The sequence below is a fragment of the Pleuronectes platessa genome, chromosome 13, assembly GCF_947347685.1.
Source record: "Pleuronectes platessa chromosome 13, fPlePla1.1, whole genome shotgun sequence".
NCBI lineage: Eukaryota > Metazoa > Chordata > Actinopteri > Pleuronectiformes > Pleuronectidae > Pleuronectes > Pleuronectes platessa.
The window spans coordinates 16,730,496-16,753,576 of NC_070638.1; the positions used below are offsets into that span (position 1 = coordinate 16,730,496).

Genomic DNA, 23,081 nt, shown 5'->3' on the forward strand with positions numbered 1-23,081 from the left:
ACAGAGTAACGGTCCTATAGCCTGGCTGAGGTGACACTGAGCCAGCTCTTGTATAAGGGGATGACATACTACTATTTGATGACAAACCATTCAGGAGACAATGCCAGGCCAGAGCCTTGACAAATCAGACTTGCAGACACCAGTTTATAGGCACGAGTGGAAAATGATTCCAACAGGTAGAGCGGTAGAACGGGGCCACTTTGGATAAACGCCCAACAGTGTGCATGATTTCCTCTTAAGAGAACCAAAGACACACCATAATATGTCGTGCTTCTCTTACTACTTTAGCGAATGAAGGACCTCCGTGTCTCTCGAGCACTCAGTCTCGTTTCAGAAGTTCAACTGCCAAATAGATGGCATATGGCCAGCAAAACCATGTGGCCCAGGACTGACAGATACTGGCTGCAGGGCAGATGGCAAGGAAGCTTCAGAGTTCAAATCAGAAACCAGCTCAGTCTGAAAGCATTACACTGTATGTACACTGCAGGGGGGGCACTCAGCCAAGGTAAGTACAGGTTACAAGTCCTGTCAGGTGAGGACTAGGGCCTCATCTGGTTACATCAGAAAAGACGTCAACAATTACACTACAATGTGCAAAAAGAAGGAAAATGTGTTATTAAGACAAAATAAAATACCCCTCAGAGTTCTACAGAGCAAAGCTATGGAAATGATGGTAAAATCTACTCTCACAGAGTGTTTGAATTATTTGTTTTGCATTATCTTGTATGATTTAAAGCAAATTAAAGCGCCAGCAAACTCTGAACTCCACCAACTCCCACAGGAACCCTCAAGCTGTCAGTTCTGTCTCATGATGTTTTTCTTTCCTGGTGAAAGCGATGTCTGGCCAGAGGAAAGAGCCCCGATGAAAAAAAGTCTGACTCTACCCTGCACTTAAAACAGAACGGTAATTACGGCGGCGACCACTTTCCATAGGATGACCCTCGCACTATTTACTTTTTCTCCCACTACATGGAGAGAGTCTGCAGGCAAGGAAAACACCCTGCTTGCCATCACCGGAAAGGAGAGATTTGATGATCAGTGAGAAATAATTATCGTGTTCTTGACAAGCAAAAACATAGAGAGAGAAAAATGAGGGACCACAGATGTGCATGACAGCAATAAAAAAAAGCATAATCACACTGCAGCAGAACCATTTTCACCAAATGAAGTCTGTGTCACTGCATTCAAGTTCATTTAGAAAACCTCACCTACTTATTAAAACCTGTTTTACAAGTGGCACCTGTCCGGGCAGCAGCATTAGGAACAAAGGACAAAGAAAAAGACACACTTTCATATTGCAAATCGAACATATTAAGATCTTACACTAGAAATAACACATGGGAAGACACATAACTAATGTTGTGTATTTAGCAGATGTCGCTAATAATTAAACATTGGATAAATTAATTAATTAAATTAAAATAAAGACTTCTTAAAAGTTGTTACCTGTTTTTTTTAACAACCGTCTGATGAACATATATGACCAAGCTGAAATCACAGAGAACATGTATGTTCCTCAGCAGCGTGTGTCATCCAGTCATTGAATAGAGGTTGTTGTCACACTTCAATGAAATGCCAATGATGCTCTTGAATTGCAAAGGAGCCCTGAACAGCTCACGACTGCTAAAAATACATAATGAGACAAACACACATCTAAGCTTGGTGTGGAAAGTAATTGTGTGAGAAAAAGGCATGTGAGGACGAAAACCTTTTCTTATAAAAGTGTAGATATTTAATTCAAAACGATATAATTATAAGTGGCAAAAGCATTTATGTTTAAGTATCGTTACTTAAACATACATTTTAAGTAACGTGGGTTCAAGACGATGTGTGCGCTGAAACTAAATCGCAAAATAATGGAAATGCGAAACATGGCACTCAGTAGTGTTGCCCTCAATATATTATCTTTTTTATATTTGATAGTTACAAATTGTTAACTGGTTTGCAGGGTGCCATCATTGTTTTGTTTTCTGCTCCAGGATAAACGAGTAAGAGCTCTTCCACTCTAGCTCCTTTCAAATATCTTCTTAGAACCTTTTTTCTTTCTGAAAGCTTTTGGAATTATTTGATTTCTATTTATATATAGTTTTTATTTGTTTTATTTTTGTTGTATTAATTCGACTGCTTTATCTCTTTTGTGGCCAATGTTCTTTCAGTCAACTGCTTTATCTGTGTTTTAGTTTTGTTGGGTTTCCTTCTTCTTGTTAAGCACATTGTACCATTTTTATGAAAAGTACTGAGATAAAGTTTATTATTTTAAGTTAATATTGGATATTTTCTGCAAAGAGGGGAAACATTACTGTGATAAGGAGCATTTTTAAAGCTGAGTCCAGAGGGTCATCTCTGCCTCACATTGGCTTAATAAGAGGCTATTTAAGTTGTGTCCAATAAGCTAATTGTCCAGCTGAGATAATGGCCATGCTAGATGCCCTTTAGGGAAATAAGACACACATAAACGATACAATAATACAGACCAACGTGAGGGAGACCCAAGCAAATTGTGTATCTCAGATGGTGGCCAGGTTAGCCCCAGGATCATCTCCAACATTAGCACGACAGCACGTTGTGTGACACATTGAAATGGCAGCAAATGCAAGTCTTGTGACAGATGTTCCAGGACTTGAATTTCAAGTGTGTGACAGATGATCTTGGTGGACGTTACAGTTATTAACCCAGATATGTTAGAGTGCCGGTCAGAGGCCGGTCTCTTTTTACTTCACCTCGGTACAAGAGGAACAGACTGGTTTAATGAGCCCTGGTCTGTGCTCCAGCTCTGAAACATAATCACAGGCTTCCAACATAATATTTAAACTAATTTGATACAAAGCTACTGATTAAACTGAACCTGCACAACCCACTGTCTAAGAGTATATATTCTGGTCTGGTTGGCTCGGTCAAGGCCTCCGGTGGAAGTCTCTGCAGCCAACACGCTGGAGGATAGCTCCGTCTAAAATTACCTTTGTGTTGGGGGCTGACATGGTAAAAAATACTATGATCATTCACATGGGAGCTTTCTGGGCTTTCTTGTCCGGGACTTGCATATGTTTGGCTGCTTGTTCTGGCCAAGACTGCCACCTGGTGTCAAAGCTCAGCGTGCATTCCCACCAAAAAAGATTATAATAACATAAAATAACAAACGTAAAACTCATCAAGTATGATTAAATAAAAACTTGTATCTCAAAAACAGACAACCAGATATTTAATCATAGGAGTTCACGCAGTATGTTACATTCACTGGTATTGATTAGTTGTGACTGGAGGTAAAAACTGCCAGGCCGGAGTAGTCGAGTCAGAGAAGAGGATTGACACTCTGCAGGGCAGCGGAAGTTGCCTCCATCCTCATCGGCAAACTTATGGGTAAGTTGCAGCTAAAACAATGTAGAATTATGTGTTACTGTGCACAAGTGTTGGTGGTTATCAGGGAGGTGGGAGTGTGGGTGAGGGTGGACTGAGCTGTCGAGTTGTCTGTTGTCGTTTTACCGTGTTTGTTGTTGAATATATAAACCCCTCTGTTTGCTAGCATGCCCGGCTAATGGCTACTGGGGGTGTGTTTTTAACAGATAACACGATAACAATATGAAGGACAGTAAGTTTGATGTTTAATGCTCCCGTGTTTTTTTTTAAATGAGGCAGTGGAGTCAAACCCCGTGTGAGCTGTATGGCGCACTGCTTTCAGAGATGTTTTGCTGTTACACAACAGTTGTTCTTGACTCTGTGTGTGTGTCGTTGTGTTTGTGCGGTCAGATCATGTGTCTTTCAGGGCTGCTGTGGCCTGAGGACCTCTAGAGAGGAGGGTTTTGGGATCCTGGTCTCCATGGTAACACAGTCCCGGCCGCAGCTGCTATGTCCTCCGTCGCTTTGTCAACATCCCCTGGTGGTGGTGGTGGTGGTGGGGTTGGTGGTATTGGTGATGCTGCAGCTGCCATGGCAACCCAGGGATTGGAGCAGGCCCTGCTGGCCTCAAACCGCTACGCCAGACTCATCCTGGCCCAGATGAACAAAATGCGGCTCCGCACTGACTTCTGCGACGTGGGGCTGAAGGTCGGCAGCCGGGTCTTCCGGGTCCACCGGCTGGTGCTCGCCGCCAGCAGCCCATACTTCTCTGCCTTGTTCTCCGGGGGGATGAGAGAGGCGGATAAAGAGGAGGTGCAGATCCTCGGTGTGGAGACTGTAGTCTTTGAGGTTTTGCTGGACTTCATATACACAGGTCTGCATCGGTCCCGGCATTTCACCACTGTCTTCAATACAATCCGTATTAGTTTTGTACCATTTTCTCAGTGGAAATGTTTTCTCTTTTTGGAAGGTGTGATCAGCGTCACCGTGGAGAACGTTCAGGAGCTCATGGTGGCAGCAGACATGCTGCAGCTGAATGAGGTGGTGTCTGTCTGTGGAGAGTTTCTCAAGGGCCACATGGACCCATCTAACTGTGTGGGCATCTTCCAGTTCTTGGAGCAGATAGCCTGCATGGACATGCTGGAGTTTACTGAGAACTACATTCATGTTCACTTCCTGGAGGTATGGATGCAGAAGAGTCACTGTATTTTTTACTTTGTGATTAGTGATTTACCAGTAAATTATAGTTAGTTAGTTAGTTAGTTATTTTCTGGTCTTATTTCACAGTAAAACACCATTAGCATCCTATCAGAATTGTACTTGCACAATGTGTGATGGTAAAAGCACTTCAGCTCACAATGTAATTTTTTTGTTTAATGCTTACAGACTGCTTTGTTCCATGTAGGTCTGTGTTACTGAGGAGTTCAGGGGCCTGACAAAGGATCAGTTGGTCAGGCTGCTGCGAAGTGAGGAGCTGAGGATTGAGGATGAGTACCAGGTATTCACCGCAGCCATGGACTGGGTTCTGCAAGATGTGGCAAAGAGGAAAAAACATGTAGTGGAGGTGCTGGAGCCAGTCCGCTTCCCTCTGCTCTCCCCACAGAGACTGTTCAAGTACATAGAGGGTAAGAAAAGAGTGAAAATCGACATTACTGTTTCCAAGTTCAATATAATTTGTTGAAATTGAAAAGAACATAAATGATATATTGAAACCACTCCCTCACAGTGAACCCTGTTTGCCCTTTTGTCTCTCCACATAGGTATTACTGACTTTAGCCTGAGGGTGGCACTGCAGACTCTGTTGAAGGAATACACTGAAGTCACAAAGTCTCCCAAAGAGAATAAGATGTACAGCCAGCTTCAACCAGCCAAGATGAGACCCAGAAGGAAAGCCAGGAAATACCTCTATGCCATAGGTTCCGTATTGAATCGTTTCAGCATCATAAACATGGACCTCATATTCCTTAGAGGTTTTACAATAACAAATGTCAGAAATGTAATCTCCGACCTTGTTTTCTTAGGAGGTTACACTCGGTTGCAAGGCGGCCGCTGGAGTGACAGCCGGGCGTTGAGCTGTGTGGAGCGCTTCGACACATTCAACCAGTACTGGACCACTGTGTCATCCCTGCATCAGGCCCGCAGTGGTCTCGGGGTTGCAGTCCTGGAGGGTATGATCTACGTGGTGGGAGGTGAGTGAGCTGAGACTGTGCATTGTTTGTGTAACAAATTATCCTAAACGTCCTGCCTGATGATCAGTGTAACACATTATTTTTTTTCCAGGGGAGAAAGATTCAATGATTTTCGACTGCACAGAGAGATATGACCCAGTGACCAAGCATTGGGCGGCTGTTGCGTCACTCAACTTTCCTCGATGTGGAGTTGGTGTCTGCCCCTGTCACGGAGCTCTGTATGCCCTCGGTAAATATCCCACTAATACGCCTGCCTCCTTCAACCACAACACACACAGCAAATGATGGAAGTTTTTGTTTTTTTGTGAGGCTCCATCGATTTCACATATGAAGATCAGTTTACACTCCATTGTTAGAACTGCTTGGCCTCAGGTATTCTACGTTGCTCAGGAGGAGCTTTGTAAAGTCTGACTTGATCTGGGGACATCAAATCTTAAAGACATGCGCACACACCAGTCAGGGAAGATCTAATGAAAGATGCCATTGAGTTTGGGAAATGTAGGATCTGACGTTTTTTTAGTGTCTGCAGCTTAACTTTGAACATTTTTTTTTTTTTTATCTGCTTCTCTTTAATCCCCCATTTTCTATGTCAGTGCAGTATTAAATTGCTCGAGTGCAAGGAAATAACATTCAAGCAATTCTATTAAATATGTGATTTAAAAAGTGATGATGTAAAACACTGAAAGCATTTTCTTATTACTAACTTGAACACAGCAAGAGTATTATAAGAAAGTGTGTTAAAACAGACAGTGATTATGCTAAATTAATTTGTCTATAAGATGCAGACAGGTAGTGCTTGTTGAAAAAAATAAATCAAAAAGACAGTTACAAGTTAGATCAGGATTATAACAAATGACGGGGCTAGAATGGTTGACAGACGTTAAATAATATAGGATCAAGCTGAAAATGGCAAGGTTAGAAAGTTCTACATAATCATTTTGTGAAGTTTGAACAAACAACTCATCATGTGAGATTAAATAGATTCTTTGTTATCATCGTCCCGGGGAGGGGAGACCACTGATTACACTGTCCTGACTGTGCTGTAGGTGGTTGGATCGGCTCTGAGATCGGTAAGACAATGGAACGATACGATCCGGAGGAGAACAAGTGGGAGGTCATCGGCAGCATGGCGGTTCCTCGGTACTACTTTGGATGCTGCGAGCTACAAGGTGTGTGTTTCACTTTTAGCAATGTAATCAGGTTCAACTTGTAGGAAACGACCGATTCCTCCCGTGGCAGAGAGAACGTCCTGTAGCTATGGATACTGTTAGAAATATAATAGTAAATCCCTCTGTACCTTTATTTCTCTTATTACATCATCAGTTGGAATCTCCAGCTCTGAACCAAATGCTGCTGTTTCTTTCCAGGGTTCATTTACGTGATCGGAGGGATAAGTGATGAAGGGATGGAGCTGCGATCAGCCGAGGTGTACGACCCCATCTCCCATCGATGGAGTGCCCTGCCCGTCATGGTCACACGTCGGGCCTACGTGGGCGTCGCCTGCCTCAATAACTGCATCTACGCAGTGGGCGGCTGGAATGAGGCACTGGGCGCACTGGAGACGGTGGAGAAGTACTGCCCTGAGGAGGTTAGGTGTCACCTCATATCTCAAGTGTGTGAGAAGATAGTTGTTCTTTGATTGTAACATCCTCCTCTTTGCTTGTCTTTCAGGAAAAATGGCTGGAGGTGGCCCCGATGTCTACGGCACGTGCCGGCGTTTCCGTGTCAGCGGTGAACGGGCTGCTGTACGCAGTTGGGGGGAGGGCGGCCAGCGGAGACTTCTCTGCCCCGGTGACGGTGGACTCTGTGGAAATCTACGACCCTCACCTGGACACCTGGACTGAAGTCGGCAACATGATCACAAGCCGCTGTGACGGAGGGCTGGCTGTGCTCTGATATACAGGAATGTATGAGACTATGAAACATTCATGTCCGCCCCTGGATCCTCCCGAAACTGCATAAACTGAAGAGAATCTGCACCTTGAGAACACAAGAGTGTGTTTTTTGTCTTGCGTTGGATTTCATTTCATCATTTCATCTTCAATGATATGTTATTTATAAATGGATCGTGTGGTTGCTTTTTTATTAAAATATTATAGCAGATCTTCAACTGGAAAACAAATGGATCTGCTTCTATTAACACTGGCACATGGCTCATCTGTTTCTGGATTTAAAGGAATTTTAAAGTAGGAACACATCTTCTATTGTGTGTTGGACTACAAAGCTTTTCTCGTTATTATAAGGATACTATTCCACTGCAGCAGGTCTATTTTTGATTGACCAGACAGAGAGTATCTCTTCATAGTTGTCAGCGTCTTTTGGGGACTGAGAACACTGCTGTAGACCAAGGTGTGAGAGCACTGTTCTTTAGTCTGTTGTATTGTTATCTTGCCTCAAAGGAAAGTTTGAGATGTTTGTGCATTGCTACTTTGAAAATGTATGAAACCACTACAAGCCTATTTGATAATGGAACCAAATGAAACTTAGGGGTGTTTTAAGTTTTGCAGTCAGTGATTTCTGTGAATAATCTTAAACTTGAATGACACAGCACTGTTGTCACACCAGTGCAGTACTCACACATTTTTCATTGAATTATTTTTGTACATATGACACTTTAAGCACTATTGCATCCCTCACATGAAGAGAAACATGACAAGAAGAGAGTATACCTTGTGTCCTCATTGGATTTTGTCACATCAGCACATATCACATCAAGTGATACACAAAGAAAGTATTGCCTATCGTGTTCCGTTATCCTATTGCAAGAAACAACATAATGTTACAGAATAATATTAAACTATTTTGTCTGCTTTTCCTATTTAATGTCATAGGAACTGTGTTTTTGATAGGATTAAAATGAACCTGCATCACTATTATTTATCCAAGATTACTGCAGTTTTAGAGCTTGTTAAAGACACTTCACACACCAAGGCATGGGATCAAATCATTACTCATTATTATTTTCTGTTATACTGGAGTGAGGTATCGAGATCTGATATGAAAAATCAAGACTTTGATTTTGTACATTAAGAGCAAACAAGTTCTGAGTTCACTGTTCTGATTGGCTGGGGTGATTTTCTGCACTGTGCAAACAGACTTATTACACAGCAAGACTTGTGTGGGAGGATTAAATTACATCTGGCTGCACATGGAAAAGTAAAACCTCTCAGCACATTCAGCCCTGTTGTCATCAACACTGTAGTGCCGTTGTTATTAGGATCTGCATGCATCTGTTTGGCTGAGGTTTGTTAGTGTAAAGCATCATGGTTTAGTATTGATGGGGAGAACTTCCAAGACAATGGAGAATGTATGATCAATTTCCTCCAGCTCTGCATTCCTTTGTTTAAATTGAATATTTACATTTAATGTCATTTTCCAGTGAAACCATGTTGATCCGAATGTATGATATTTGTGAATATATAAATTGAGAAGATTCCAAATCCTTCTGTCTGGTTTTGGCATCTTGATCCACTGTCATAAATATGTAAAAATTACTTGATTAACTCATTTATTGATCCTCACTGCTGTCTCAGACGGGACAGAAAGATTGGTTGTAATATATGTAATATGTAGCATTAATAACACACAACATTATCAATATCTTTTACAAACTTAAGACAAGATCTCATTAATTCAATGCACGTCTATGGCTTAGGTTTAACTTCTGTCTGTCTGGCGTTGGACAACAATAGAGAAGTATGCAAATAGTCCAAAATGCTGACTCCCCGTCTCAGATTTGCATATATTTGAATAGTCCGGCGCATTTAGTTTGTCCTTTTTCCAAAGAAAAGAGCATATTTCTGCATGTTTTCTGATAAATGGTAAATATTGCCCTTACCTCAAAGTCTGCCCTTTAGTCTGAAATTTCTCTCCCCATTTTGCAACTTAGGAAACATGACTATCAAGATAATTGCTATTGTAGAGCAAGACCAAACCAGATTTTCTCCATTTCATTTTACACTTTTATTCAGTGAATATTGCTTGAAGTACAAAATTGTCTCTTAAATCAGTCCTTAATCTCTTTAAACTTCTTTTCTGTACAGAATTTTTTTATTGTCAGTGTAGCCACCAGCGAGAACGTGGCGACCAGAGTAAGAACGGTTCGCATGGCTTTGAACCAGGCGGGGTAGCCCGGAAGCAGGGTCAGGTCGTAATGCAGTGAGAGACCCAGTCCCATGATGACTACCAGGGCTCCCTCCGTAATATTGTCCCTGCAGAGCAACGCCAGCCAGGCTAGGAGCGAAGGCACCACGCTGTTACCCAAGTTCATCCAGTCTGGCTGAGCAGGACTACCGGCAGGGATGGCAAACCCCCAGCGGGCGCCTCCGAGGAAGGAAACAATACAGGCTCCGTAGACAACTTGAGCGTACGCCACTTCAGGGTAGAAGCACTGGGAGGCAGCCATCACGAGAGGGGCAGACAGGAAGGGGATGAGCCCGGAGATACCGAGGTACAGGGCTGGTTTGGGAGCCTGAACAAGGGCCCCTAAGCTTTGGCCCTCCTTGGTGCTCCCTGCCTTTGAGGAGCCCTGTTGTGAATCCCCTTGGCAGAGACGGGAGGGCTGCCAGCTCACAGGCCTGATGCTCAGCAGCCTGGTGGTGGAAGCTGTGGATGGAACAAACCCTGAGGAGGTCCGGCAGGGAAACAGCAGCTGAGCTCTGGTTGAGTAGTTTGCCGGAGTGTTTATCTGCTTGACACATCTCCACACTGCAACCTGAGAAAACAATAAACACAAAGGTGCAACACACATCTTGTTATTGTTTGATACTGCTTGCACGTGGGCTATAGTGCCTCTACATTGACTAATAAAGAAGTTGTTCACATTTAGGTCTTACCTCAGAAAGTATGCGTCTTCCAGATGCTAACCTCAACATCTTTAATCTAAAAGAGACAAGTAATCACTTATTAATAACCTTCTCCTAATAGCACATGTGATTTAGGATGTTTAGCTATGATACAACACCTCACCAAGGCGAATGATATCAACAGCTAGCTCACAGGCACTTGCTAAACCTGATGCAACACGAAGCTAAATACTGTAACAACATGCAAACACAAACAGATGTTGCATTTACCTAAACGTTATGTTTAATCTGACATCCAGCAGCTCACCAATGCCACCGCAGTGTAATGAGAGTGAGCTAATAGTCGTTAAGTTAATGTTAAGTCGCTAAACTAGAGGTCGTTTGCTGGCTGCCATTCTATCGGGGCTCGATTAACCGTCTGTCTCCAGCTACTCTGAAAGCCCATGAGACTCGATCGGACATCGATTGGTTTGGCTGACGGCGGCGGGGGAGACGTTAAGTTACATTCAAGACGTCAACTATCCATTAAACCCGCCGCGAACACGGCGCTGCACCGGTATTTACTAAGTATCCGGCGGTGTAATTCAAATTACCAACGTGTTGTTTTATTTGACAGGTAAAGTATTTCACCTCTGGTTCACCCTTAATAACACGGTGGAACATCGAGGAGTTGCATAATCGCGGCAGGTGTTGAACGCAGCACAGTCGAGCCTGTTCGAAACCCCTCAGTGGCACCGCCAGTGGTAAGCGCTCCGAAACCCAAACAAACGCCAACAGCCGAGGGTTTATAGCTGCGAGGAAAGTTCGCTCTCGTTAGTGTTCCGGAGCTCTCACGTGTATCTGCACCGCAGCTCACCGGAAGCCAGGAGACTGTGCGCGGCACCGCCATGAGACACAGCAAGTTAGCCCGCTAGCACTTAGCAAACTGATGAATGTGTGCTGCTGCTGTTGAGGTAGCCATTTTGAAACCGTGTTGTTCCAACGAAGCCAGGTCTGTTTACCTCTATTGTACGTTTGTGACAGCTGCTTAAATACGTCGCTTGACCCACCGCTAGTACATTAAATGCATTTTTACTCAACTAAGCCCCCTAGCTGTGCTAAGTAGTCTTAACTGCCTAGCAGACTTCGCGGGCTACTTAGCAGGCTAGGTAACGTCAGCTTTAGCTAACAGTTGCTACGCGAGCGTTAACATCAATTAACTTTGCAGAGTTAGGCAGCAGCTCAGTCCTGACGGAGCAGATACTGTTATTAGTTATCTACCAGTGTTAACAGGTTGGTGCATTTGTGTTTTAAATGCTTTTTAATGGACTTTAACCCACACCGTTGCTCAGCTAGCTAGCTTGGAGTAGCGTGCATGTTACGTTGCAGTGTGTGGAATCGGTGCGCTGCGGTGTTTGTGGACGTGTGTGTGTGTGTGTGTGTTTCCCAAGATGTGTGATAACGTCAAACAGTGTGCTTTCCGGACTCAGCATTGTTTGTGTTGCCGTCCTCCATGTGGGCACTGTGTGACTGTCTGTGGCCGCGCTTAACTCATTGATGCTGGCTTGTTATGTAATGGTTCAGCGCGGAATACGCTAGCGACTCCACGCGATCCCAGTTTGTGCGCACGGGCTTTTATTTTTGTTTTGTTGTCAGGCTGCATCATAACGCGTGTCTGGACTGGGTGTGTGACTGGAGACTCGGATAGTAAAGCGTACTTTCCTTCAGCGTCACACACACACACACACAGGCCCGTTTAGATGCGCAGCAATCTGAGGAGAAGCACCGAGGTAGAAAGTGTCCACGTTATTTTTTTTAACTGCCATAAATATTTCATTTACCAAATCCGACACAATTTTATGACGGGGGGGGGGGGTTTCGGCGTGATATGGTGCTGAGATCCATGAGTCATGGTTTTTCTCTATAAATGTATTGGAAGTGTAAATAAGCATCATTGAAGACAGATTGTTTCTAAAGTTGGAAGCTACTTCTGTAATGCTGGAGTTTCGTAACGTCAGGACACATGCAGCTGTTTACAGTTGCATAGGTGGGACAGCATGAAGGGAAATGTTTGTTCATGTTTAGGTATAAGGTTTATTTATTAAATAACATTTAACATGACAAGAAAAAAACAATTGCGTACACTTTAATCGCTGTGACTCCCCAACTTGTTCAAACCAACAGAGCTCCTCATAATTTGCTTATTCAAATCATAGACCAAGACAGAGAACATAATACAGGCATAAAAAAACAATCCATTTCTTCATAAAGCAATTTAAGAACAAGAGGAATATAAGTGATGTCTTTTGGTTCTTATTATGGGCACTACAGTTGGTAGCTGGGAGGTGACACTACAAACAGGAACCTGTGCAAAGGGAATGAACTTTCCTTGAGTATGTATGTGCTATACATGGTGGCCTCATTACAGCCTTATTAGCTTAATTTCTCTGTGTGGAATCCCTATATTCAGTTGATACTTCAGTTGAGTTTATTCGATATTGTTAGATATTATAAATACTCTAGACCTGCTATAAATCTTCTTATATACTGCTTATTCACCGTTATCGTTATTTTGGGAGCTTTACTTTGCTGCTCCATTATATTGCTTCATACTGATGCGTCTCCTAATATCATAGGTAGCATTTTGTCCAACCTGTTTACATCATTGAGGGTAGAAGTATTAGTTAATTGTAACAATGCAAAACTACCACAGACTATAAAGTTGAATTATCCCCTCATCAAAAGTGCAGTTTTCAGAAAAGTAGCTTATTGCACTGAATACATATCAGTCAAACTAGGTGTAATGCGGGTTTGAAATGTTTTTCTTTCTGAATTCAGACTAACACCATCTATGTTTACTGCAGGTCCAGTCTGTTCCTGTGCAGATACCCATGATCCACAAACAGGGAAACTACAAACTGCACTGAACCATCCTTTGTGAGGGAATTCAAGAAGAAAAGGAAAGACCCACCTGACACATGCAATTTTTCATTCTTCATTTTTTTCCCCTAGAGAAAAACAAGTTGATTGACTGGATTTGACTTTTTTTCCTTCTCCTTCATTTTTTGGACAAGATTAATTGTTGTTTTGGACTGCTTCCATCACATGACACCAGGACGTTTTGGCTTGTGGATGCTTTTTATTTCGCTTGCACATGCGCTTGCACATCTATGAAAACTAAGCAACACCCTATACCTGCGTCAGTCAACAAATTGCAGCACTATAAATGGGCATCTTACAAATGTGATATTAAACTATATAAAGATAAAATCGGCATTATAATGCGTCATTCAGCAGCACCTCTGTTTCACTAACCCCAACTGAAAATGACGGCAATGTAACATAGGGTTTTGCTTTCTTCATTGTCATGTGACTTTGAACCTTTTTGAGCACTATTTTCATCACACTCAGACAGTCTCTTCACCAGTTTAATGAGGTGAGCGGTGGTTTTCAGTGACGCCCATTGCTTATAAGACTGTCTCTGAACACTCTTTTCTTTTCTGCATGAGTTTGAGTAGACCTTAAAATGATTCGGTAGAAGGTGAGGCGGCAACATACTGGCACACAGTGTGGCAGGACAACGGCCATCTCTTTCCCCCCCTTCTGGTGTCCAAGTCGAACTGCTACACAGACTGTTGTCCAAGTTTCAGGGCAGCCAACCCTCACAGACAGCTTCCTTACATTAAGAATAAGACCGTCTGACTTTTCCTCACCATTGGGACAGATCACACATCCGGTCAATTAATTTTGCCAATCAGCATAAAGTCCAATAAGGATTTAAGGTTTGCTCCTGACTGATGAATCAGTGAATAATTCTGTCAGCCTGTGGATAAGAAGTTACCTGGACTGAAAAGTAACGCTCAAAATTCATCAGACCTGCCACAGGAGCTGCCGGAGAATTGGTCGCTCAAAGGCCTCTGCACTTCCACTCAAACATCTACTTCCTGCTCGGCCAGTTCTCTGGATCACCATTCCATATCATTCCTGCAACCTTTCGACCCATTTACCCAGTGTTTCACCCTGGACGAAGGGATCTGCCTCTGGGTAAAGGGGCTGTGCTGTCCTGGCGAAGGTGGAGAGGGGGTTGTTGGTGTGCTGCTCCCTATCTGTCAGTGCACACACACTGTGATCAGTGCCAACAGGCCTGAGGAACCGAGCCCAATCGGACTGAGAGAGGAGGCAGAGGACTTCAGAGCAACAGACTCTGGGGTAATGATAATGCTTCACCTCACTGACCTGTCTGGGACAAACATGCATGATTGTACTCAATGGGAAGGGAATTGATGGCTGTATTGTGCGACATTACAAGTCATTTGTCAACATTTTCTGGGTAGCATGTGTTAATTTCCCTCCCAGCACACACACATACACACACAATAGACAGTTAAATTGAATCCATCTTGAGTTATGCTATTTTATCACATGCTGCACACATTGCCAAATAATACTTGTATTATGCACACTATATTTTCCTACCAGGCTGTCGAGCAGTTATCATTTGCACAGCTGCAGCAAGTCAAGCTTTGTTTTCTGCTAAGAATAGGAATCTTTTTGGGTCGTCGTGTGGAGAACGCAACACACATACAATTTCTAAATAACTTACACTTTGACAGAACATTCACATTAAAGAAAGATGGGCATTTTAAGGGAACTTGATTCGCTGTATGTGATTCATGTTACTGCACTTTAAATTTTCAACGCTGATTATTGAAAATGTTTTTTCCTGTTGTTCATGTCTGTCATTAGATCCTGGCCATGAGGTTTGATGCCTCGATCCACTGACCGGAAACACTGGACCTAAATGGCGCAGCATGACTTTGTCCCTGCCTGGCTTAACTTCTCCACGCCCCAGCCTGCCAAGGTGTGTGTGTGTGCTAGGTTATCATAGCAGATGAGCAGCTACACAGGGCTTTTAAATATAAATGTGACAGTCACACCTGTGTGTGTGTCACCCTCAGGGACAGACAGTGCAGTCAGTACATGGTTCAGCAGAGGGTCACCTAAACATTGTGTTCTGTTATGAAAAAGACGAAAGAACGAAGAAAGGGAACAGTTTAAAATAACAATTGATGGCTCAAGGTCCTGATGGAGCCTTTAAACAAACTTTTCATAGATTGTCTTGAATCTCTGCATTTCTAAACCTGGATGGGCTTTTTACAAGGCCCTGAACACAAATGTTCTGGTGGAGATCAGACACAATTGCAGGCTATTTCTGAAAAACAAGCATTGGTTGAAGCTGCTTTCATTCAATGAAGAGTCACAAATCATTAACCGGCTCTGCCATCATATCCATATTAGTATTCACTTATGTTTACATCATCCTGAAGTTAAGTCCAAGTGGCCGTTTTTTTTTGTTCAGTAATAAATCCCCTCGCACTCACTATTTGAGGTTAACACTGAAGCTGTATTAGCTGTTGAACAGCTTAAAAGTTCAGTGAGTGTATGTAAAATACAAATCAGTATTAGGTATTGCATTGCATGATGTATGATGAGATGTCCTCAGGGTTTCCTCTATAATGTTATAGGTCTGGCGGATCGCCAAGCTAACTATAACCTCCGGCTGGCCGACTTTTTTTTTTTTAATATAAGGAAGCAATGACACAATACAGGTTTTTTAAGATTTAAAGTGTGATATAGGAAAATATATGACAGGCAGCAGTGAATAAGAGTGTCCTCTACTACTTCCATTGAATTCACATCTTTGAACATGTCAGAGTTGTATCATCAACATGGACACTAGCTAACCAAAAAAAAGGCAAGGTTGTTTGATTGTTTAAAATATTTTAGCCATTTAAGATTTATTGAAAGCTCATTGTAGCTTTTGTGTCATTTGTTGTGATTCTGTAGTTACATGCAGTTTAAACAGCATGAGCTTCGAGTAAACTTTGGACTCTGAGCTGATAACCTGTGTTTTTAGTCTGTCTGACATCACAGCTCGGCGATGTCCTCACCCAGAGTTCTTTCATTTGATGGAAATAATTTTGGATGTAGCTGAAAGAAAGGGGTCTGGAACAAAGTTTATATCCAGTATCTTGTAAAAACACCAATGATGATCCAATCAAAGTATTGCCTCTTGTGGGAAATTTGGGGTGGTAAAGATTGCTGAGTATTTTTTATTTTCTTTCTTTTGTATTAGTGTACAGTGTATTAAACCTTCTTTTTTTTTTTTTTTTTCAATTAGAGTTTTCTCAGATTAGTTTTTCTGTAAAATCCAGAGTCAAGAAAGACAAACAATGACCCAACTCCCTGTCTGGCTGACTCCTGGCTTCAACTGAATTCTATTGTCTTCAGGGATTAGTCTGCATTCTCTCAGCAGAGTTGAAGCTGCAGTGCCTTATCTTACTGACCTTTCCTACTTTATCTTGCTGTGTATTGTCTGTGGACCGCTATGAAAATTCCTTGAGATTAAACTGGTGGGGATAGGCCCAACGAGACAATCTAATTTGATCTTTGAACCTCTGTAGATGACAGGCAAATGACTACGCTAGAACTCAGCATTTTAAAGTAAACATTGTCAGTGCTGTCACTTCAGGATTTAACATTTTCAGGATTATGTGCACAGTGTTGTTATTATTAGTTATAAAATTTCTGATTAGAAATGATTTATACTGATTTAAGTTTCTACATCAGGACAAAGATGAAGCAGGGGAAATACAAATGTCATGATAAATAGTGTCAGAGTAACTGCCATTTCTTTTTTGTCATTTTCTCTGATAAGATGCATGTTTAAAATGCTCACATTGTCCCCCCCACTGTCTTCCTGCAGTCCCCTGCTGCCAACCTTGACAAACAAGGTGAGCCCCACCACCACAGAGACGGCAGAGCTTCTGTGAGCCGCCGCCGCCACAACTCTTCTGATGGTTTCTTCAACAACGGCTCCCTGCGTCCTCCAGCAGGTAACAGTGTACAACACCTGCCTTCATATGCCATGTTCAGACTACAAAATGTTCAAAGTCGCCTCATCACTATACAGTTCAAACGACATGAGTTTAACTACATGACTGACTGGTGTCTGCTATGATTGGCTTAAGTTGTTGCTGATTCGTCTAGATATGCAGCCTGCCAGAAATTTTATTCGATTTTTTAGTTGAATTTAGTTCTCAAATGCCAATCAAATTCAATTTGACTTCGATCTTTTGTTGGCGAGTGGAAAATCAGGTTAAAAATCGTGTAGTGTGAGGAAGTCATCAGTGTTAACCTGGTAAATCGTGTAAAGGAAAGCAACCGTAAGAACTTCAGCAGAAACAATGAAATTAACACAATAGTACTGATTTAGTACAGTATGTCTTGATTTCATTTCACTAAAAATTGCCTCCATAGTTCTTGACTTCAGAAGGGCCCTGTTTATTGAGATTTCAGATTTAGAAAAATGTTGCTTGTGTTTATGTTTATCAGTAATACCAAGTGAAAAGCTTTTGCACGACATGCAGTGTACAGTGCTTCAACTGAAAGAATGGAAACGTAAACTACCCTGATCGTTCTCTTCTGCTCTGCAGAAACAGGATCCTGTATGGGCCCTGATATAAATCAATGTGTTTTCTTCTACAACTTGAAAAGTGGGGTCTGTCTTATATTGAGGAAAATATAATGTTCATTCATTATAACAGATACTCTTTGAATAGAGATCGTGAGAGAAATTATTTTATACTGGATCACTCAAGGTTTTGTCAGGAGGCAGTTGTGGCACAAATGTGAAGGACGTTAGAACACAGCGGTCACTTCCTCATTTGTTTCACTTTTGTTATTACTAATGTCTGAGTGTACTTTGAGAACTCTAACCTTTGTAATGGTAAAATAAATGAGGTCAAATAGCATATTTTTCAGAAAGTACAGTGGTAAGTTCTTAGATCTTCAAATTATTGGAGTCAACCTTATCATCTGTTTTACTATGGGTTCACTCCGTGCTAAAATCATTACAAAATACTTGAGGCACAACTCTTTCAACGGACTCCAATGGCCACTGGATAGTGTGCTCAAAGGAATGTGTGGAAGCATGATATTTTAAGCTTAACATATAATAAGGTTAACAAAAGTTCAAACGTCATCATCCCACATCTCCCATAATCAGGATCTGAGACTCATGAAATTTGGTTTCATAGGTTTCTCATATGACCAGATCAACATAAAGAAATATTCATTAATATCTGTGAGGATGTGATAATTTGGGACAGAATGCGCCTATTTAAAAAAATCCTATGTGTTTTTGTTCTCTTTGGAGGTGACGGATGGCAGCAGCCCTCTCTGCTTCTGAGGCATGACTCGGTGGACTCGGGGGTGGCCAAAGGAGGACATGGTGGGCTGGCAGGGGGATCTTGTTGGAAGGAAACACCCAGCTGGCATGGAGCCCCACGGGGTGCCCAGGACAGCCACCACCACCAGGGACGCCACCCCAAACGGGGAGCAGGCGACAGGGACAGGCAGGTGGGGCACCGGCAGCGCAATGGCAACTTCCATCCCCGCAAGGGCCCCTCATACCCGGACAAGTTTCCCAACGAGGAACGCAAAGACGGCAAGGACGACAAGCTGAAGTTCGTGGAAGAGGACTTTGTGAGTCAACGACTTTTCCACATTCTTAACTTTTTTTTCTTTTTTCTTTAAGACTGTGACTGTCCTTGACATAGTTCTTCAATGATGAAGCTATTTTTAAAGATAAGATGCCTTGAGTCAACGGCAAGGCTATTTTATCTGTTAAATAAAGAGTGCTCTCAGTTATAAATAAACTCTATTTTTAGAAAAGTAGTCACTGATTACACAGCACCTGATCCAAGAGGATCAAAACTAAGATCAGATTTATTTTCATGTTACATTTTCTGAACAATAATAAAAATTGTAAATTTCATTGTGTTCTTCGTCACGAGAGTTGCCCTTGACTGACCCAGAAGACTTATTGTGTTAACAACAACATGTTTTGATTGTAGTAGGTCAACAAAGCTCTAAATACACAATTTGAATGCCAAGGTTTTAATGTTGACACTCGATGTTTGTCTTTTAGCCTTCCCTCAACCCTGAAACAACTGGAAAGCCTGGGACGCAGATGCGAGCGGTGGCTCCCCATGCTGGAGTGTGGGGTAAGAGCACCATGTGCCAGTTTAGATTTAAAATACCTAGATAAACAAGAAACTCTGAATAGCTTCAGATCTGTTTCTCATCCTCGCGTGTTTATGTTTCAGAAAACCCCCCTAGTGGCAAACAGATGGTTTCCAAAATGCTGGTTATCAAGAAAGCTTCCAAGGAGGACTCCAGCACAGCCTTCTCTGCGGGATTTGCCACTGCAGGCGTCCTGTCAACCAACGGCAACAAAGCTCCCATTGCAGGCTCCAGTGTCTACAAGAACCTGGTCCCAAAACCTGCTGTGGCCCCCACCAAAGTAAGACTCTTTATTTTGTGTTAAATAGTTTCTTTCTTTGTTTCATTTTGCAGAGATGCCGTTTTAAAAGCTAATCACACACATTTATGATGAATACAAATCATGCTATGCATACTGCAGTCGTCTGTGTGATTGGTTGGCTAGAAATGAACTCTGGAAAATGTGTGGCTACTTTCGATGCAACCTCACCAAGCTTTAATGGATCAGTTTGGCTGCTCCATTTGAACCACCATGAAGGCACTAGCTTTTGCGATTATGTCTTCCTTTTTAATTTGCTACAGGAGATACTTTTTAAGGACAAATTTTCAGACCAAAACTGAGCATTTGAAGTCACTACAATGCTTTATTTGGTAAACTTGGTCTATTATCACAGTGATGGAAGGTATTACACAATCCATGATGTGGTGCACTATTACATAGGTGATGCCTATGACACCCATGTAGCGCCCACCCCTAGGGTCTGGCAAGAAAAGTTCTGGAAAATGTCTGGAGCAACCAACTCTGAGATTTGTGTTCTCACATACAGCCCCACTGGAACAGTTCAGGGAAACGTCTTAAGTGCATGTCTGAGAGCAGCTAGAGACTCATTATGTGTCTTCTCTTCCAGAGCACCCAGTGGAAAACCAGTGGTAGAGAGATCACCAAGTCTGGCCTCCACATGCCAGGTCGAGATTCAGTCTTCACCAGCCCTGTCTCTGGAGCCAAACCTATCACCCCAGTCAGTGCACCGCTGCACAATGCCCCAAAAGAGGTGAAGATCACAAAGCATAGAGAGTAGCAGACATTCAGGGTTTGTCTTGTCAAAACAAGAACAATTTGTATTTATGATGTCATTTACACAGACTCCTAAGTAAAATGCTGAACTTCAGGTGGAACATTCCAGAGTAGCTATGTGTGTTGAAATCTTTGTTCTTGTTATGTAACTACATGTGTGATATGTGTAGCTGGCCCCCGTGTACGCAAATGACGGGGTTTATTTAAACATAGTTATTATGTGTTGGTGTGGTTGCTGACTGAGATGCTTACTCTCTCGCACTTTAAGTTTTCTGCAGCAGTGTTTGTGCCCTGTCTTCTCTCCAGGCGATTCCAACTCTAATATTCACCAGAAAGTGTCAAGTTATCACATGTGCAACTGCTGTAAATTCGCTGGTCCTATTTTGTCATTACAGTTAACATTTGACAATCTTAAAGAATTTTTTAGAAAGATACTCAGACAAATGAGTATTCGTTGTTGACCTGGATTTTTACTGTCCAATTGGATCTGATAGCTGACTAATCTGTGTCGGAGTCGAAAAGTGTATTAACTGTTAAATTAATTAAATAATTAAACCACTTTTTCTCCTTTGCGTGTCTTCTCCCCCGGCCTCCTTCTCCCGTCACACCTGCAGCACCCTTCCAGCACGACTCCTCCCATAGACATCGCCCCGTCGAGGCTGAAGCTGATGCGGCGCGTTCCCGACCGTAAGAGCGAGTTCCTGCGAGCTCTGAAGGACGAGGGCACTGGAGAGGTGACGACAAGCAGCAGCCCGGGCACCTCAGGAGAGGTAGGCTGCAGTTTGGCTTTTAGCTGATACAGGTTGTAACAGAGATAACACAAATTCTCTGTTCTGTATGAGGTGTTAACTGTTCATGTTAATTCCCATGCAGAGAATTAACACCTCATGCACTCTCTTGAACAGAGAATTGTTTGGTCTTCAGGAGAAAAAAAAAGACTGCCCAGATTCTAACAGTCTTTTCTGTAGAAGTCCCACAGTAGAGTCACAGCTCTTGTTTTTCTCTACACAAAGGCCATAAAATCAAAGTCCAAACCCTCAACGTCCCCAAAAGGGCTCGTAGTCTTTTAACATCAGTTTTGACTGAACTGTGATTGCTTTATTTATTTTTTATTCTTGTGTTTATTAGACCATAAATGGGGAGAAAGAGATACTAAATGGTACAAAGGTCCCTAGCCAGAATATTAGGCCTCCAGGGGATAAGATTTTTGAAGCTTGTCCTTTCGCTTTGTGAATATTTTTTTTAGGGCGAAAGCAACACGCCAGAGCCAAAGGCCTACAGCGAAGAAGTCTGTCATGAGAACGGTCTGTCCTACTCCCTCAGCGACTCAGACACCGAACACCTGTCCAGCTCCCTGGAGGCAGAGCACAGGTAGAGCATTGCCAACAGCCATGCACGCGCACACACACACACACACACGTGCACACACTCACACAGTCAACTAAGCAGAAAATCACTATGCTCATACAGGTTGCTGAAGGCCATGGGCTGGCAGGAGTACCCAGAAAACGATGACAACTTCCTGCCTCTGACAGAGGACGAGCTGAGAGAGTTCCAGACTAAAACTGAACAGGTGAGACTTCAGAGGGAAACTCTTTATCAAATATACTTCACTCAGTATCACCCAGTACTTTGATTTAATCTTTTTGTATTTAAGTGTTATATTTTCCACTTTCTAAACTGAAGTGGCATCTCACACTCCGATTGTGTCCTTTGACCAGCTGAAGAGGAACGGCATGCAGAGGAACGGGCTTCTCCCAAGGCCGCGGGGTGTGACACTCCACTTCACCCCCTGGAGGAGTGTGGCGGAGGAGCACGTCGAGGAGGGCTCGGAGTCCGAAACCAGTAGCAGCAGCCAGACCTCTGACGACGACGACTGCATCAAATCCTAACGTGGCTTTATGGAACAAAAAAGAAGACAACAAACACAACAGCCAACAACACATCCCAGCAAGCAGTTCCCCCTCTTCCTGTCTCATCTTTGTTTTTAGAGCACCATTTTGAATTTCTTTCGTTTTGATTTTTTTTTTTGTTGTTGTTCTTGCACAAGGGAAAAACCAATCATATCCCAGTGAAGGAGGAGATTCCTGCTTCGCCAGACGTCGTTTTCCCTGCGTTTCCTCCTTCACTGCAGTCCCTGCTCTCTTTGACTCCCCCACCCTCCCTTCTTCCTTTTTCTTCCTCGCTTTGTGGAACTGAAGTGTTCATCAAGAAAAAGAAGGGCAATGAATGCACACTTGATTCTGCTTCAAACAGACTAACTCATTTCATTGATGATGCTGATGACACATTATTAATGATATTAATAAAAATTGGTTCCTGACAAGCTGATATGTTTCAATATGAATCTGGCTCCTGTGATGTTTTGGGTCCACATGTAGGTGACTTTGACTCCTGCCTCACAGCGAATCCTCGATTCTTATCAGCCAGAGTGACGCAAAAATGAATTTGCACTCAAACGCTGCAGTGTTGTATCGATCCAGGTTGTTACTGTGCAGCTCGCTGGGAAGCAGCTGCTGTGTGCCAGGGTGAAGAAAACACTCCTGGGCTAAGAGCAGCTTTTCCCACTGAAAACATGCTCCATTTGTTGGGGATATAATAATAAAGACTATTTGAATTTACTCTTAGGAGAAG

The 23,081-nt window shown here is 42.7% G+C and overlaps 3 protein-coding genes across 12 annotated transcripts; 2 read left to right on the plus strand and 1 right to left on the minus strand.

Moving 5' to 3' along the window:
* Positions 1–3,276: 3,276 nt before the first annotated feature.
* On the plus strand, positions 3,277–9,016 carry ipp (intracisternal A particle-promoted polypeptide). Its single transcript, XM_053437516.1, has 10 exons — positions 3,277–3,357; positions 3,745–4,207; positions 4,304–4,515; positions 4,739–4,958; positions 5,094–5,249; positions 5,355–5,522; positions 5,614–5,751; positions 6,569–6,691; positions 6,890–7,110; positions 7,194–9,016. The coding sequence occupies exons 2-10, from the start codon at positions 3,844–3,846 to the stop codon at positions 7,416–7,418; spliced, it is 1,827 nt and encodes a 608-aa protein (XP_053293491.1). The 5' UTR covers positions 3,277–3,357; positions 3,745–3,843; the 3' UTR covers positions 7,419–9,016.
* Positions 9,017–9,470: 454 nt separating this feature from the next.
* On the minus strand, positions 9,471–10,947 carry LOC128454217 (transmembrane protein 69). Of its 3 annotated transcripts, none has more exons than XM_053437527.1 (3): positions 10,635–10,947; positions 10,358–10,403; positions 9,471–10,236 (listed from the first exon to the last, which is right to left on the minus strand). In XM_053437527.1, exons 2-3 carry the CDS (start codon positions 10,394–10,396, stop codon positions 9,529–9,531), a joined length of 747 nt encoding a protein of 248 aa, XP_053293502.1. In that variant the 5' UTR covers positions 10,397–10,403; positions 10,635–10,947; the 3' UTR covers positions 9,471–9,528. The 3 variants fall into 3 exon arrangements, with proteins under 3 accessions (XP_053293502.1, XP_053293501.1, XP_053293500.1); XM_053437526.1 differs by having other exon boundaries at positions 10,491–10,947; XM_053437525.1 differs by having other exon boundaries at positions 10,598–10,933.
* gpbp1l1 (GC-rich promoter binding protein 1-like 1) lies at positions 10,791–22,794 on the plus strand. Of its 8 annotated transcripts, none has more exons than XM_053437521.1 (12): positions 10,791–10,943; positions 13,171–14,515; positions 15,053–15,167; positions 17,073–17,202; positions 18,525–18,853; positions 19,299–19,374; positions 19,477–19,673; positions 20,281–20,424; positions 21,062–21,217; positions 21,694–21,818; positions 21,918–22,020; positions 22,169–22,794. In XM_053437521.1, exons 3-12 carry the CDS (start codon positions 15,108–15,110, stop codon positions 22,337–22,339), a joined length of 1,491 nt encoding a protein of 496 aa, XP_053293496.1. In that variant the 5' UTR covers positions 10,791–10,943; positions 13,171–14,515; positions 15,053–15,107; the 3' UTR covers positions 22,340–22,794. The 8 variants fall into 8 exon arrangements, with proteins under 8 accessions (XP_053293496.1, XP_053293492.1, XP_053293494.1 ...); XM_053437517.1 differs by having other exon boundaries at positions 10,933–11,070; XM_053437519.1 differs by lacking the exon at positions 10,791–10,943 and adding an exon at positions 11,077–11,335.
* Positions 22,795–23,081: the final 287 nt, after the last annotated feature.

Excerpts from the sequence above, each read along its gene's own strand:
- LOC128454217 (XM_053437527.1), bottom strand. The coding sequence starts at position 10,396 with ATGTTGAGGTTAGCATCTGGAAGACGCATACTTTCTGAG. Across the intron at positions 10,237-10,357 it reads GAAGACGCATACTTTCTGAG|GTTGCAGTGTGGAGATGTGT; the intron begins GTAAGACCTAAA and ends TTGTTTTCTCAG.
- ipp (XM_053437516.1), top strand. The coding sequence starts at position 3,844 with ATGTCCTCCGTCGCTTTGTCAACATCCCCTGGTGGTGGTGGTGGTGGT. Across the intron at positions 4,959-5,093 it reads ACTGTTCAAGTACATAGAGG|GTATTACTGACTTTAGCCTG; the intron begins GTAAGAAAAGAG and ends CTCTCCACATAG. Across the intron at positions 7,111-7,193 it reads AGAAGTACTGCCCTGAGGAG|GAAAAATGGCTGGAGGTGGC; the intron begins GTTAGGTGTCAC and ends CTTGTCTTTCAG.
- gpbp1l1 (XM_053437521.1), top strand. The coding sequence starts at position 15,108 with ATGGCGCAGCATGACTTTGTCCCTGCCTGGCTTAACTTCTCCACGCCC. Across the intron at positions 19,674-20,280 it reads CTGCTGTGGCCCCCACCAAA|AGCACCCAGTGGAAAACCAG; the intron begins GTAAGACTCTTT and ends CTTCTCTTCCAG. Across the intron at positions 22,021-22,168 it reads TCCAGACTAAAACTGAACAG|CTGAAGAGGAACGGCATGCA; the intron begins GTGAGACTTCAG and ends TCCTTTGACCAG.